A 15,746-nucleotide genomic window follows, 5' to 3' on the forward strand; every position below is an offset into this window, starting at 1 on the left:
AGGGCTGTCTACAGGCGTCTATATAGATGGCGGCCAGGGCTGTGTACAGGCGTCTATATAGATGGCGGCCAGGGCTGTGTACAGGCGTCTATATAGATGGCGGCCAGGGCTGTGTACAGGCGTCTATATAGATGGCGGCCAGGGCTGTCTACAGGCGTCTATATAGATGGCGGCCAGGGCTGTCTACAGGCGTCTATATAGATGGCGGCCAGGGCTGTGTACAGGCGTCTATATAGATGGCGGCCAGGGCTGTGTACAGGCGTCTATATAGATGGGCGGCCAGGGCTGTCTACAGGCGTCTATATAGATGGCGGCCAGGGCTGTGTACAGGCGTCTATATAGATGGCGGCCAGGGCTGTGTACAGGCGTCTATATAGATGGCGGCCAGGGCTGTCTACAGGCGTCTATATAGATGGCGGCCAGGGCTGTCTACAGGCGTCTATATAGATGGCGGCCAGGGATGTGTACAGGCGTCTATATAGATGGCGGCCAGGGCTTTGTACAGCTGGTACAGGAGCTGCTGCTGGCGGGGGGTCTCTTGTAATGGCGGCTGAGGCACTCTCTACTGTAATGGTGGCTGAGGCACTCTCTACTGTAATGGTGGCTGCTCTCTATTATAATGTCTGTGCGCTGTTATAATGGCGGCTGAGGCGTCCTCTATTATAATGGCTGCTGAGGCGTCCTCTATTATAATGGCTGCTGAGGCGTTCTTTATTATAATGGCGGCTGCTCTTTATAATGGCGGCTGAGGCGTCCACTATTATAATGGCGGCTGAGGCATTCTTTATTATAATGGCGGCTGAGGCGTCCACTATTATAATGGCGGCTGAGGCGTTCTTTATTATAATGGCGGCTGAGGCGTCCTCTATTATAATGGTGGCTGCTCTCTATAATGGCGGCTGATGCGTCCTCTATTATAATGGCGGCTGAGGCGTCCTCTATTATAATGGCGGCTGAGGCGTTCTCTATTATAATGGCGGCTGCTCTCTATAATGGCGGCTGAGGCGTCCTCAATTATAATGGCGGCTGAGGCATCCTCTATTATAATGGCGGCTGAGGCGTCCTCTATTATAATGGCGGCTGAGGCGTCCTCTATTATAATGGCGGCTGCTCTCTATAATGGCGCCTGCGGCATTCTCTATTATAATGGCGGCTGCGGCGTTCTCTATTATAATGGCGGCTGCGGCGTTTTCTATTATGGCGGCTGCGGCGTTCTTTATTATAATGGCGGCTGCTCTCTATAATGGCGGCTAAGGCGTTCTCTATTATAATGGCGGCTGCTCTCTATAATGGCGGCTGAGGCGTCCTCTATTATAATGGCTGCTGAGGCGTCCTCTATTATAATGGCGGCTGAGGCGTTCTCTATTATAATGGCGGCTGCTCTCTATAATGGCGGCTGAGGCGTCCTCTATTATAATGGCGGCTGAGGCGTTCTCTATTATAATGGCGGCTGAGGCGTCCTCTATTATAATGGCGGCTGAGGCGTTCTCTATTATGGCGGCTGAGGCGTCCTCTATTATAATGGCGGCTGAGGCGTTCTCTATTATAATGGTGGCTGCTCTCTATAATGGCGGCTGAGGCATCCTCTATTATAATGGCGGCTGAGGCGTCCTCTATTATAATGGCGGCTGAGGCGTCCTCTATTATAATGGCGGCTGAGGCGTCCTCTATTATAATGGCGGCTGAGGCGTCCTCTATTATAATGGCGGCTGAGGCGTCCTCTATTATAATGGCGGCTGAGGCGTCCTCTATTATAATGGCGGCTGAGGCGTCCTCTATTATAATGGCGGCTGAGGCGTCCTCTATTATAATGGCGGCTGAGGCGTCCTCTATTATAATGGCGGCTGAGGCGTCCTCTATTATAATGGCGGCTGCTCTCTATAATGGCGGCTGAGGCATCCTCTATTATAATGGCGGCTGAGGCGTCCTCTATTATAATGGCGGCTGCTCTCTATAATGGCGGCTGAGGCGTTCTCTTTTCACAGACTCATCCTATCTGATCACCTGTGCTTTCTAGGAACAGATGATGAATGATGGCGGTGACTCCCGCAGAGACCAACCCTCTCCAGGTCCACCAGGACAGCACACACAACATCTCCAACAATGCAGCACAGCAGGATAGGCTCTGTACAGCCAGCAGGGGGCAGCTGAGGCTTGTGACGTTCTGTGGCTTCTGGTCTCTGATGCGGCACATTGATGGAAAGATGTGCGGCTCACAGGGAGGCAGCGGAATTGTAATTGCAGCTCTGAAGGTGAAGGAAAAACCATAACAAAGTTACTGGTGGATACATGTAGATATAATGAGATGGGAAGCGGAAACATGAAGGGGCTGGGGGCCCCTGAGAAAACCCCCAGTGTTGGGGACATCAGGGGTGGTGTATCGGGGTCAGTAGCGGGGCGGCCAGGACTGTATATTGGGGTTAGCGGCAGGTCGGTCCGGGCTGTATATTGGGGTCAGCGGCGGGTCGGTCAAGGCTGTATATCGGGGTCGGCCCGGGCTGTACATCTGGGTCATTGGCGGGTCGGCCAGGACTGTACATCGGGGTCAGTGGCGAGTCGGTCCTGGGCTGTATATCGGGGTCGGGCAGGGCTGTATATCGGGGTCATCGGCGGGTCGGCCAGGACTGTACATTGGGGTCAGTGGCGAGTCGGTCCTGGGCTGTATATCGGGGTCATCGGCGGGTCGGCCCGGGCTGTATATCTGGGTCATCGGCGGGTCGGCCCGGGCTGTATATCTGGGTCATCGGCGGGGCAGTCACGCCATCTCTCAGACTCCTCTTCTCCTGGATCTTTTCTCGCAGTGTCGGATCTGTGAAATAATCTACAAGAACAGAGGGTAAGATGCTGCGTCTGCAGAACCTCCTATAGATATGTTCTAGGTGTGATAGGATGTGTAGATATGAGGCTGGGTGTTCTAGGTTTGATGACATGATATGTAGATATGGGGTTGAATGTTCTAGGTGTGATTACATAAGGGATTGGGTGTTCTAGGTGTGATGGTATTATATTGGGCTGGGTGTTCTAGGCGTGATGAAATGATATGGGGCTGGGTGTTCTAGGCGTGATGAAATGATATGGGGCTGGGTGTTCTAGGCGTGATGAAATGATATGGGGCTGGGTGTTCTAGGCGTGATGATATGATACGGGGCTGGGTGTTCTAGGCGTGATGATATGATACGGAGCTGGGTGTTCTAAGTGTGATGGCATTATATTGGGCTGGGTGTTCTAGGTGTGATGATATGATACGGAGCTGGGTGTTCTAGGTGTGATATGATCCAGGGCTGGGTGTTCTAGGCGTGATGATATGATACGGAGCTGGGTGTTCTAGGTGTGATATAATCCCGGGGCTGGGTGTTCTAGGTGTGATATGATACGGAGCTGGGTGTTCTAGGTGTGATGGCATTATACTGGGCTGGGTGTTCTAGGTGTGATGACATGATACGGGGCTGGGTGTTCTAGGTGTGATGACATGATATACGGGGCTGGGTGTTCTAGGTGTGATGACATGATATACGGGGCTGGGTGTTCTAGGTGTGATGACATGATATACGGGGCTGGGTGTTCTAGGTGTGATGACATGATATACGGGGCTGGGTGTTCTAGGTGTGATGACATGATATACGGGGCTGGGTGTTCTAGGTGTGATGACATGATATACGGGGCTGGGTGTTCTAGGTGTGATGACATTAAATTGGGGCTGGGTGTTCTAGGTGTGATATGATACAGGGCTGTGTGTTCTAGGTGTGATATGATACAGGGCTGTGTGTTCTAGGTGTGATATGATACAGGGCTGTGTGTTCTAGGTGTGATGATACCTAGACTGCTCTTCTCTGGCACAGGCAGGGTTAATGTTCCTGTATGGTAAGGCTGCTTTCTCCGGGCTATATTTCCATAGTAACTGTTGTGTGTGCGGTACTGGGTAACCACATTACACGGCTGTAATATGATTGAATAAAAGCCATTATGGATCTTTAGGGGCAGTCTGGAGCGTCTCGGCAGACACCAGCCGGCCCCTCCTGCACTCACAGGGTGTGGGACCCCCATCCTCATACCACCTCCCCTGGATTGTGCTTCCACTCACCACTACTCCCTGTACTATATCTTGTCAGATAGACCCCACCCCTGTGTGTATCCTGTATACGGCCTCCGGGGGCCGGGGTTGTGTTCGTGCAATAATTGAATTCATTACGCATTATGGCATCCGGCCCGCAGCCATGGTTATCTCCATTTTTCCATGGTCCGGGGCGCTCCCTGCGGACACAGCGTACCCGGCTGGATGCTGAGCCTCATTACAGGAAGGTAACAAGGTCCCTGCTGACAGGCGGCTATTATAACCTGTGATTACAGATGGCAGCCGGGGCCCGCTTATTATTAGCTGCACGCCACCCGCTATATACTGCTATATACAGAGGTGTAGGATGGCGGCCTGTATTACCCCCCCCCCCCCCTGCTATATACAGAGGGGTAGGATGGTGTATTACTCCCCGGGCTCCTGCTATATACAGAGGTGTAGGATGGTGTATTACCCCCCCCCCCCTGCTATATACAGAGGGGTAGGATGATGTATTCCCCCCCCCAGCTCCTGCTATATACAGAGGGGTAGGATGGTGTATTCCCCCCCCCCCCCAGCTCCTGCTATATACAGAGGGGCAGGATGGTGTAAGCCCCCCAGCTCCTGCTATATACAGAGGTGTAGGATGGTGTATTACCCCCCCCCCTGCTATATACAGAGGGGTAGGATGATGTATTCCCCCCCCAGCTCCTGCTATATACAGAGGGGTAGGATGGTGTATTCCCCCCCCCCCCAGCTCCTGCTATATACAGAGGGGTAGGATGGTGTATTACCCCCCCCCCCCCCCTGCTATATACAGAGGGGTAGGATGGTGTATTACCCCCCCGGCTTCTGCTATATACAGAGGGGTAGGATGGTGTACTACACCCCCCCCCCCCTGCTCCTGCTATATACAGAGGGGTAGGATGGTGTATTACACCCCCCCCCCCTGCTCCTGCTATATACAGAGGGGTAGGATGGTGTATTACACCCCCCCCCCCCCCCCCTGCTCCTGCTATATACAGAGGGGTAGGGTGGTGTATTTCCCCCCCCCCCCCGGCTCCTGCTATATACAGAGGTGTAGGATGGTGTATTACCCCCCCCCCCCCCCCCCTGCTATATACAGAGGGGTAGGATGGTGTATTACCCCCCCGGCTTCTGCTATATACAGAGGGGTAGGATGGTGTATTACACCCCCCCCCCCTGCTCCTGCTATATACAGAGGGGTAGGATGGTGTATTTCCCCCCCCCCCCCCCACCCCGGCTCCTGCTATATACAGAGGTGTAGGATGGTGTATTACCCCCCCCCCCCCCCTGCTATATACAGAGGGGTAGGATGGTGTATTCCCCCCCCCCCCAAGCTCCTGCTATATACAGAGGGGTAGGATGGTGTATTCCCCCCCCCCCCCAAGCTCCTGCTATATACAGAGGGGTAGGATGGTGTATTTTCCCCCCCCCCCCCCCCACCCCGGCTCCTGCTATATACAGAGGTGTAGGATGGTGTATTACCCCCCCCCCCCCCCCCTGCTATATACAGAGGGGTAGGATGGTGTATTCCCCCCCCCCCCCAAGCTCCTGCTATATACAGAGGGGTAGGATGGTGTATCCCCCCCCCCCCCCCAAGCTCCTGTTATATACAGAGGTGTAGGATGGCGGCCTGTATTACCCCCCCCCCCCCCTGCTATATACAGAGGTGTAGGATGGTGTAAGCCCCCCCAGCTCCTGCTATATACAGAGGTGTAGGATGGTGTATTCCCCCCCCCCCCCCCCAAGCTCCTGTTATATACAGAGGGGTAGGATGGTGTAAGCCCCCCAGCTCCTGCTATATACAGAGGGGTAGGATGGTGTAAGCCCCCCAGCTCCTGCTATATACAGAGGGGTAGGATGGTGTATTACACCCCCCCGGCTTCTGCTATATACAGAGGTGTAGGATGGTGTATTACCCCCCCCCCCTGCTATATACAGAGGGGTAGGATGGTGTATTTCCCCCCCCCCCAGCTCCTGTTATATACAGAGGTGTAGGATGGTGTAAGCCCCCCAGCTCCTGCTATATACAGAGGGGTAGGATGGTGTATTCCCCCCCCCCCAGCTCCTGTTATATACAGAGGTGTAGGATGGTGTATTACCCCCCCCCCCCCCTGCTATATACAGAGGGGTAGGATGGTGTATTTCCCCCCCCCCCCCAAGCTCCTGTTATATACAGAGGTGTAGGATGGTGTAAGCCCCCCCAGCTCCTGCTATATACAGAGGTGTAGGATGGTGTATTCCCCCCCCCCAAGCTCCTGTTATATACAGAGGTGTAGGATGGTGTATTTCCCCCCCCCCCCCCTGCTATATACAGAGGTGTAGGATGGTGTATTTCCCCCCCCCCCCCCTGCTATATACAGAGGTGTAGGATGGTGTAAGCCCCCCCAGCTCCTGCTATATACAGAGGTGTAGGATGGTGTATTACCCCCCCCCCCCCCTGCTATATACAGAGGGGTAGGATGGTGTATTTCCCCCCCCCCCAAGCTCCTGTTATATACAGAGGTGTAGGATGGTGTAAGCCCCCCCAGCTCCTGCTATATACAGAGGTGTAGGATGGTGTATTCCCCCCCCCCCAAGCTCCTGTTATATACAGAGGTGTAGGATGGTGTAAGCCCCCCCAGCTCCTGCTATATACAGAGGTGTAGGATGGTGTATTCCCCCCCCCCAAGCTCCTGTTATATACAGAGGGGTAGGATGGTGTATTACCCCCCCCCCCCCCTGCTATATACAGAGGTGTAGGATGGTGTAAGCCCCCCAGCTCCTGCTATATACAGAGGTGTAGGATGGTGTAAGCCCCCCAGCTCCTGCTATATACAGAGGGGTAGGATGGTGTATTACACCCCCCCGGCTTCTGCTATATACAGAGGTGTAGGATGGTGTATTACCCCCCCCCCCCTGCTATATACAGAGGGGTAGGATGGTGTATTTCCCCCCCCCCCAGCTCCTGTTATATACAGAGGTGTAGGATGGTGTAAGCCCCCCAGCTCCTGCTATATACAGAGGGGTAGGATGGTGTATTCCCCCCCCCCCAGCTCCTGTTATATACAGAGGTGTAGGATGGTGTATTACCCCCCCCCCCCCCTGCTATATACAGAGGGGTAGGATGGTGTATTTCCCCCCCCCCCCCAAGCTCCTGTTATATACAGAGGTGTAGGATGGTGTAAGCCCCCCCAGCTCCTGCTATATACAGAGGTGTAGGATGGTGTATTCCCCCCCCCCAAGCTCCTGTTATATACAGAGGTGTAGGATGGTGTATTTCCCCCCCCCCCCCCTGCTATATACAGAGGTGTAGGATGGTGTATTTCCCCCCCCCCCCCCCTGCTATATACAGAGGTGTAGGATGGTGTAAGCCCCCCCAGCTCCTGCTATATACAGAGGTGTAGGATGGTGTATTACCCCCCCCCCCCCCTGCTATATACAGAGGGGTAGGATGGTGTATTTCCCCCCCCCCCAAGCTCCTGTTATATACAGAGGTGTAGGATGGTGTAAGCCCCCCCAGCTCCTGCTATATACAGAGGTGTAGGATGGTGTATTCCCCCCCCCCCCAAGCTCCTGTTATATACAGAGGTGTAGGATGGTGTAAGCCCCCCCAGCTCCTGCTATATACAGAGGTGTAGGATGGTGTATTCCCCCCCCCCAAGCTCCTGTTATATACAGAGGGGTAGGATGGTGTATTACCCCCCCCCCCCCCTGCTATATACAGAGGTGTAGGATGGTGTAAGCCCCCCAGCTCCTGCTATATACAGAGGTGTAGGATGGTGTATTTCCCCCCCCCCCCTGCTATATACAGAGGTGTAGGATGGTGTAAGCCCCCCAGCTCCTGCTATATACAGAGGTGTAGGATGGTGTATTCCCCCCCCCCCCAAGCTCCTGTTATATACAGAGGTGTAGGATGGCGGCCTGTATTACCAGCCGACTGTATAGAAGTCACATCTGCACCAGCCACAATGGATGCAATCTGTAATAGAACAAGATGGCGATAGATAAAATCCCCCAGTGTGACCACCACCCAAAGCCTTGGAGGGATCATCCGTACCACAATGGCCACCTACCAGCTCCAACATGGTGGATTGGTAAAGATTACGCCACCATCCAGGGGGGTCCACAGAGCCGACGCCACCATCCAGGGGGGTCCACAGAGCCGACGCCACCATCCAGGGGGGTCCACAGAGCCGACGCCACCATCCAGGGGGGTCCACAGAGCCGACGCCACCATCCAGGGGGGTCCACAGAGCCAACAGCAGTATTGCACCTTCTATACCACCAATCATGTGTCCACCCCAACTTCGCCCCCTCCTCACTGATGGATGACACCAGATTATGTGTCCTCCAGTCCTACTCCCTCCTCACTGCTGCAGCCCACCAGGAGTCTCCCCCCACTCCACCACCAACCAGAAGTCACCCCCTCCTCTCGCAGCCCACCAGGAGTCAAAACTATGAGAGGTGCGGTTGGGAAGGGGACGTGTATGATGAGAGGTGCGATTGGGATGGGGGAGGGGACGTGTATGATGAGAGGTGCGGTTGGGATGGGGGAGGGGACGTGTATGATGAGAGGTGCGATTGGGATGGGGGAGAGGACGTGTATGATGAGAGGTGCGATTGGGATGGGGGAGGGGACGTGTATGATGAGAGGTGCGATTGGGATGGGGGAGGGGACGTGTATGATGAGAGGTGCGGTTGGGATGGGGGAGGGGACGTGTATGATGAGAGGTGCGATTGGGATGGGGGAGGGGACGTGTATGATGAGAGGTGCGGTTGGGATGGGGGAGGGGACGTGTATGATGAGAGGTGCGGTTGGGATGGGGGAGGGGACGTGTATGATGAGAGGTGCGGTTGGGATGGGGGAGGGGACGTGTATGATGAGAGGTGCGATTGGGATGGGGGAGGGGACGTGTATGATGAGAGGTGCGATTGGGATGGGGGAGGGGACGTGTATGATGAGAGGTGCGGTTGGGATGGGGGAGGGGACGTGTATGATGAGAGGTGCGGTTGGGATGGGGGAGGGGATGTGTATGATGAGAGGTGCGGTTGGGATGGGGGAGGGGACGTGTATGATGAGAGGTGCGGTTGGGATGGGGGAGGGGATGTGTATGATGAGGTGCGGTTGGGATGGGGGAGGGGACGTGTATGATGAGAGGTGCGGTTGGGATGGGGGAGGGGATGTGTATGATGAGGTGCGGTTGGGATGGGGGAGGGGATGTGTATGATGAGGTGCGGTTGGGATGGGGGAGGGGACATTCCTTACCTGCTGCGAATTCTCTGATATTTTCCGGCCTTTTCAGTAAAATTTCTCTAAACAAAAAAAGAATTGAAGATGAAGAAGACGGCAGATCTCCCCCCCACCAGGCTGATCTGATATAATGTTATTATTACCGGAGGAATCCAGAGAGCAACAGCTTCACCTCCCGATGACTCCGGAGATATTCCTCATTACTGATCCGGGACTCAATCTGGAAGACAAGACTGTGTATATTTATACACATATACACACACAAACAACAGGCTGCTAGACGGCTCTGAGGCTCAGGTGGGTGCACGGACCCAGGATTCCAAATTCACAAGTAGGCGAATGAGGCGGCACTCCGGTATAAGTGAAGAAAAAGTGGTGTTTATTTACCCATTAGTAAGCAACGTTTCCATCTCTCCTTGAGATCTTTTTCAAGCAACAACATCAGAGTGACAATGCTCGGTATTTAACATAGAAGCCCCTCCCATTGCACATCCCATCATTAGTGACATCATCATTATATGTAAACAATATATACAACAGCATAATGTGATGCATCCAAACAATGTGAGACCTCAATTCGTGTATATACAACGTGAACAAAGTGTCATGTGGGTAACCGACCCTCTCCATCTGTACAAACAAGTCCGTAAAGTAACTGTAATAAGTCCATAGCATAGTCCAATCAGTATTCGGTTAGTGGAGAAGGCCGTCACTCACCCCATCAATTAGCGATCAGTGGGTTCATGGCGTCTGTGTTTGGTAAAGTCTGAACCACGCATGGGTGGAGTGAACGCAATGTCCACCGGGAGGTCCGGATCGCGTCATCAGATTCCATCAGCAACGGTCTTGGTCTAAGCCCCGCGGACGCCATCTTGGGAAAGGGTACAGCTTGCCCTCAATGTGGACGCGAATTAGAAGCCGCACAAGTGACACTCCGTGGTTCAGACTTTACCAAACACAGACGCCATGAACCCACTGATCGCTAATTGATGGGGTGAGTGACGGCCTTCTCCACTAACCGAATACTGATTGGACTATGCTATGGACTTATTACATTTACTTTACGGACTTGTTTGTACAGATGGAGAGGATCGGTTACCCACATGACACTTTGTTCACGTTGTATATACACGAATTGAGGTCTCACATTGTTTGGATGCATCACATTATGCTGTTGTATATATTGTTTACATATAATGATGATGTCACTAATGATGGGATGTGCAATGGGAGGGGCTTCTATGTTAAATCTCGAGCATTGTCACTCTGATGTTGTTGCTTGAAAAAGATCTCAAGGAGAGATGGAAACGTTGCTTACTAATGGGTGAATAAACACCACTTTTTCTTCACTTATACCGGAGTGCCGCCTCATTCGCCTACTTGTGTATAAATATATATATTAATATGTAAAATGCTGCGGAATCTGTGTGCGCTATACAAATAAAAGCATTATTATAAAATATACCGACACCATATACAGTGGTGCCCTGGATTAGGAGTAGAATCCGTCCTGACTGATTGTTATTCTGAATAAGGCTGGGTTCACACTGCGTTTAATGTATAGTAACTGTATAACCCTGATAACACTGCAGCAGCTGGATATGTGATATATAAGTTACTGTACAGTATAGCAGCATGTGGTATATAATGTATAGTAACTGTATAACCCTAATAACACAGCAGCTGGATGTTATATAAGTTACTGTACAGTATAGCAGCATGTGGTATATAATGTATAGTAACTGTATAACCCTGATAACACACACACAGCTGGATATGTGATATATAAGTTACTGTACAGTATAGCAGCATGTGGTATATAATGTATAGTAACTGTATAACCCTGATAACACAGCAGCAGCTGGATATGTGATATATAAGTTACTGTACAGTATAGCAGCATGTGGTATATAATGTATAGTAACTGTATAACCCTGATAACACAGCAGCTGGTTATGTGATATATAAGTTACTGTACAGTATAGCAATCAGCATGTGGTGTATAATGTATAGTAACTGTATAACCCTGATAACACAGCAGCAGCTGGATATGTGATATATAAGTTACTTTACAGTATAGCAGCATGTGGTGTATAATGTATAGTAACTGTATAACCCTGATAACAATGCAGCTGGATGTGATATATAAGTTACTGTACAGTATAGCAGCATGTGGTATATGTGTAGTAACTGTATAACCCTAATAACACAGCAGCTGGATATGTGATATATAAGTTACTGTACAGTATAGCAGCATGTGGTATATAATGTATAGTAACTGGATAACCCTGATAACACTGCGGCAGCTGGATATGTGATATATAAGTTACTGTACAGTATAGCAGCATGTGGTGTATAATGTATAGTAACTGTATAACCCTGATAACACAGCAGCAGCTGGATATGTGATATATAAGTTACTTTACAGTATAGCAGCATGTGGTGTATAATGTATAGTAACTGTATAACCCTGATAACAATGCAGCTGGATGTGATATATAAGTTACTGTACAGTATAGCAGCATGTGGTATATGTGTAGTAACTGTATAACCCTAATAACACAGCAGCTGGATATGTGATATATAAGTTACTGTACAGTATAGCAGCATGTGGTATATAATGTATAGTAACTGGATAACCCTGATAACACAGCAGCAGCTGGATATGTGATATATAAGTTACTGTACAGTATAGCAGCATGTGGTGTATAATGTATAGTAACTGTATAGCCCTGATAACACAGCAGCAGCTGGATATGTGATATATAGGTTACTGTACAGTATAGCAGCATGTGGTATATAATGTATAGTAACTGTATAACCCTGATAACACAGCAGCTGGATATGTGATATATAAGTTACTGTACAGTATAGCAATCAGCATGTGGTATATAATGTATAGTAACTGTATAACCCTGATAACACTGCAGCTGGTTATGTGATATATAAGTTACTGTACGGTATAGTAATCAGCATGTGGTATATAATGTATAGTAACTGTATAACCCTGATAACACTGCAGCAGCTGGATATGTGATATATAAGTTACTGTACAGTATATCAGCATGTGGTGTATAATGTATAGTAACTGTATAACCCTGATAACACAGCAGCTGGATATGTGATATATAAGTTACTGTACAGTATAGCAGCATGTGGTGTATAATGTATAGTAACTGTATAACCCTGATAACACAGCAGCAGCTGGATATGTGATATATAAGTTACTGTACAGTATAGCAGCATGTGGTGTATAATGTATAGTAACTGTATAACCCTGATAACACTGCAGCAGCTGGATATGTGATATATAAGTTACTGTACAGTATAGCAGCATGTGGTATATAATGTATAGTAACTGTATAACCCTGATAACACAGCAGCTGGATATGTGATATATAAGTTACTGTACAGTATAGCAGCATGTGGTGTATAATGTATAGTAACTGTATAGCCCTGATAACACAGCAGCAGCTGGATATGTGAAATATAAGTTACTGTATAGTATAGCAGCATGTGGTGTATAATGTATAGTAACTGTATAACCCTGATAACACTGCAGCAGCTGGATATGTGATATATAAGTTACTGTACAGTATAGCAGCATGTGGTATATAATGTATAGTAACTGTATAACCCTAATAACACAGCAGCTGGATGTTATATAAGTTACTGTACAGTATAGCAGCATGTGGTATATAATGTATAGTAACTGTATAACCCTGATAACACAGCAGCTGGATATGTGATATATAAGTTACTGTACAGTATAGCAATCAGCATGTGGTATATAATGTATAGTAACTGTATAACCCTGATAACACAGCAGCAGCTGGATATGTGATATATAAGTTACTGTACAGTATAGCAGCATGTGGTATATAATGTATAGTAACTGTATAACCCTAATAACACAGCAGCTGGATATGTGATATATAAGTTACTGTACAGTATAGCAGCATGTGGTATATAATGTATAGTAACTGTATAACCCTGATAACACAGCAGCTGGATATGTGATATATAAGTTACTGTACAGTATAGCAGCATGTGGTATATAATGTATAGTAACTGTATAACCCTGATAACACAGCAGCTGGATATGTGATATATAAGTTACTGTACAGTATATAGCAATCAGCATGTGGTGTATAATTTATAGTAACTGTATAACCCTGTGTGTGCCCGGTGTGTGTATATACTGTATACCCTGCAGTGCCCGGTGTGTGTATGTATATATGCTGTATACCCTGCAGTGCCCGGTGTGTGTATATACTGTATACCCTGCAGTGTCCGGTGTGTATATATATACTGTATACCCTGCAGTGCCCGGTGTGTGTGTGTATATATATATGTATATACTGTATACCCTGCAGTGTCCGGTGTGTATATATATACTGTATACCCTGCAGTGCCCGGTGTGTGTATATATACTGTATACCCTGCAGTGCCCGGTGTGTATATATACTGTATACCCTGCAGTGTCCGGTGTGTATATATATACTGTATACCCTGCAGTGCCCGGTGTGTGTGTGTATATATATGTATATACTGTATACCCTGCAGTGCCCGGTGTGTGTGTATATATATGTATATATACTGTGTACCCTGCAGTGCCCGGTGTGTGTATATACTGTATACCCTGCAGTGCCCGGTGTGTGTATATATACTGTATACCCTGCAGTGCCAGGTGTGTGTATATACTGTATACCCTGCAGTGTCCGGTGTGTGTATATACTGTATACCCTGCAGTGCCCGGTGTGTGTATATACTGTATACCCTGCAGTGCCCGGTGTGTGTATATATACTGTATACCCTGCAGTGCCAGGTGTGTGTATATACTGTATACCCTGCAGTGCCCGGTGTGTGTATATATATGTATATACTGTATACCCTGCAGTGCCCGGTGTGTGTATATATATGTATATACTGTATACCCTGCAGTGCCCGGTGTGTGTGTATATATATGTATATATACTGTATACCCTGCAGTGCCCGGTGTGTGTATATACTGTATACCCTGCAGTGCCCGGTGTGTATATATATATACTGTATACCCTGCAGTGCCCGGTGTGTGTGTATATATACTGTATACCCTGCAGTGCCCAGTGTGTGTATATATACTGTATACCCTGCAGTGCCAGGTGTGTGTGTATATATACTGTATACCCTGCAGTGCCCGGTGTGTGTGTGTGTATATATATGTATATATACTGTATACCCTGCAGTGCCCGGTGTGTGTATATACTGTATACCCTGCAGTGCCAGGTGTGTATGTATATATACTGTATACCCTGCAGTGCCCGGAGTGTATATATATATACTGTATACCCTGCAGTGCCCGGTGTGTGTATATATACTGTATACCCTGCAGTGCCCGGTGTGTGTATATATACTGTATACCCTGCAGTGCCCGGTGTGTGTATATGCTGTATACCCTGCAGTGCCAGGTGTGTGTGTATATATACTGTATACCCTGCAGTGCCCGGTGTGTGTATATATACTGTATACCCTGCAGTGCCCGGAGTGTATATATATATACTGTATACCCTGCAGTGCCCGGTGTGTGTATATATACTGTATACCCTGCAGTGCCCGGAGTGTGTGTATATACTGTATACCCTGCAGTGCCCGGTGTGTGTATATATACTGTATACCCTGCAGTGCCCGGTGTGTGTATATACTGTATACCCTGCAGTGCCCGATGTGTGTGTGTATATACTGTATACCCTGCAGTGCCCGGTGTGTGTATATACTGTATACCCGGCAGTGCACACACTGTATACCCGGCACACGTTACCTTCCAGTCTCGCAGTCTCCGCTCCTGTTCGCCGTTCAGGGCCCCGGGGTCTCCGTCCTCCGCCATGTCTCCTCCAGCCGTTGCTAGGGACGGGTGTTAGAGGACGCGTTTCTCCATTTTTACGGGGATACAGTTCACGTGACCTTCTGAAGACACGCCCTCTCACGGTTCCCATGGCGACAGCTCCTCTATCGCTTCAAGTCGGCCAAGGAGACCCCGTGGTGACGTCACTGAGCAGCTGATCGGCCCTTGCTATAAGCGGGAAAAAAGGGGCAGAGCCCAGTCTGTCATGGAGCCGTGTGAGGTGGCGCTGTGCCCGGAGTGACGGCCACCCAGTGAAAACAAGAGCCGCAGTATATAGCGAGTCCAGATGTGTATACGTGTGTCCCCTGTCCCCTATATGTGTAACCTGTATATAATATGTACATATAGTACCTCCCCCCTGTGTATAATATGTACATACAGTACCTCCCCCTGTGTATAATATGTACATACAGTACCTCCCCCCTGTGTATAATATGTACATACAGTATCTCCCCCCTGTATAATATGTACATACAGTACCTCCCCCCTGTGTATAATATGTACATACAGTATCTCCCCCCTGTATAATATGTACATACAGTACCTCCCCCCTG

At 49.3% G+C, this 15,746-nt stretch overlaps 2 protein-coding genes across 3 annotated transcripts in view; one reads left to right on the plus strand and one right to left on the minus strand.

The window, feature by feature from the left end:
* Window positions 1–2,279: 2,279 nt before the first annotated feature.
* RIIAD1 (regulatory subunit of type II PKA R-subunit domain containing 1) lies at window positions 2,280–15,302 on the minus strand. Its single transcript, XM_069950711.1, has 4 exons — window positions 15,109–15,302; window positions 9,452–9,528; window positions 9,324–9,370; window positions 2,280–2,821 (listed from the first exon to the last, which is right to left on the minus strand). Exons 1-4 carry the CDS (start codon window positions 15,172–15,174, stop codon window positions 2,673–2,675), a joined length of 339 nt encoding a protein of 112 aa, XP_069806812.1. The 5' UTR covers window positions 15,175–15,302; the 3' UTR covers window positions 2,280–2,672.
* Window positions 15,258–15,746, plus strand: part of CELF3 (CUGBP Elav-like family member 3) — a 130,817-nt gene continuing 130,328 nt past the window's right edge. Inside the window, exon 1 of one of the 2 annotated variants that reach the window (XM_069950708.1) lies at window positions 15,258–15,488. In XM_069950708.1, coding sequence (XP_069806809.1) covers window positions 15,479–15,488 — 10 coding nt within the window. In that variant the 5' untranslated portion in view covers window positions 15,258–15,478. The remainder of the gene's footprint in view (window positions 15,489–15,746) is intronic. The other variant, XM_069950709.1, reaches the window with a different exon arrangement.

The sequence above is a fragment of the Dendropsophus ebraccatus genome, chromosome 13, assembly GCF_027789765.1.
Source record: "Dendropsophus ebraccatus isolate aDenEbr1 chromosome 13, aDenEbr1.pat, whole genome shotgun sequence".
Lineage (NCBI taxonomy): Eukaryota > Metazoa > Chordata > Amphibia > Anura > Hylidae > Dendropsophus > Dendropsophus ebraccatus.

Coding starts and splice junctions, on each gene's coding strand:
- RIIAD1 (XM_069950711.1), bottom strand. CDS start 15,174: ATGGCGGAGGACGGAGACCCCGGGGCCCTGAACGGCGAACAGGAGCGG. Junction 9,529..15,108: donor GGAGACTGCGAGACTGGAAG/GTAACGTGTGCC, acceptor CTTGTCTTCCAG/ATTGAGTCCCGGATCAGTAA. Junction 9,371..9,451: donor TTGCTCTCTGGATTCCTCCG/GTAATAATAACA, acceptor TTTTTTGTTTAG/AGAAATTTTACTGAAAAGGC.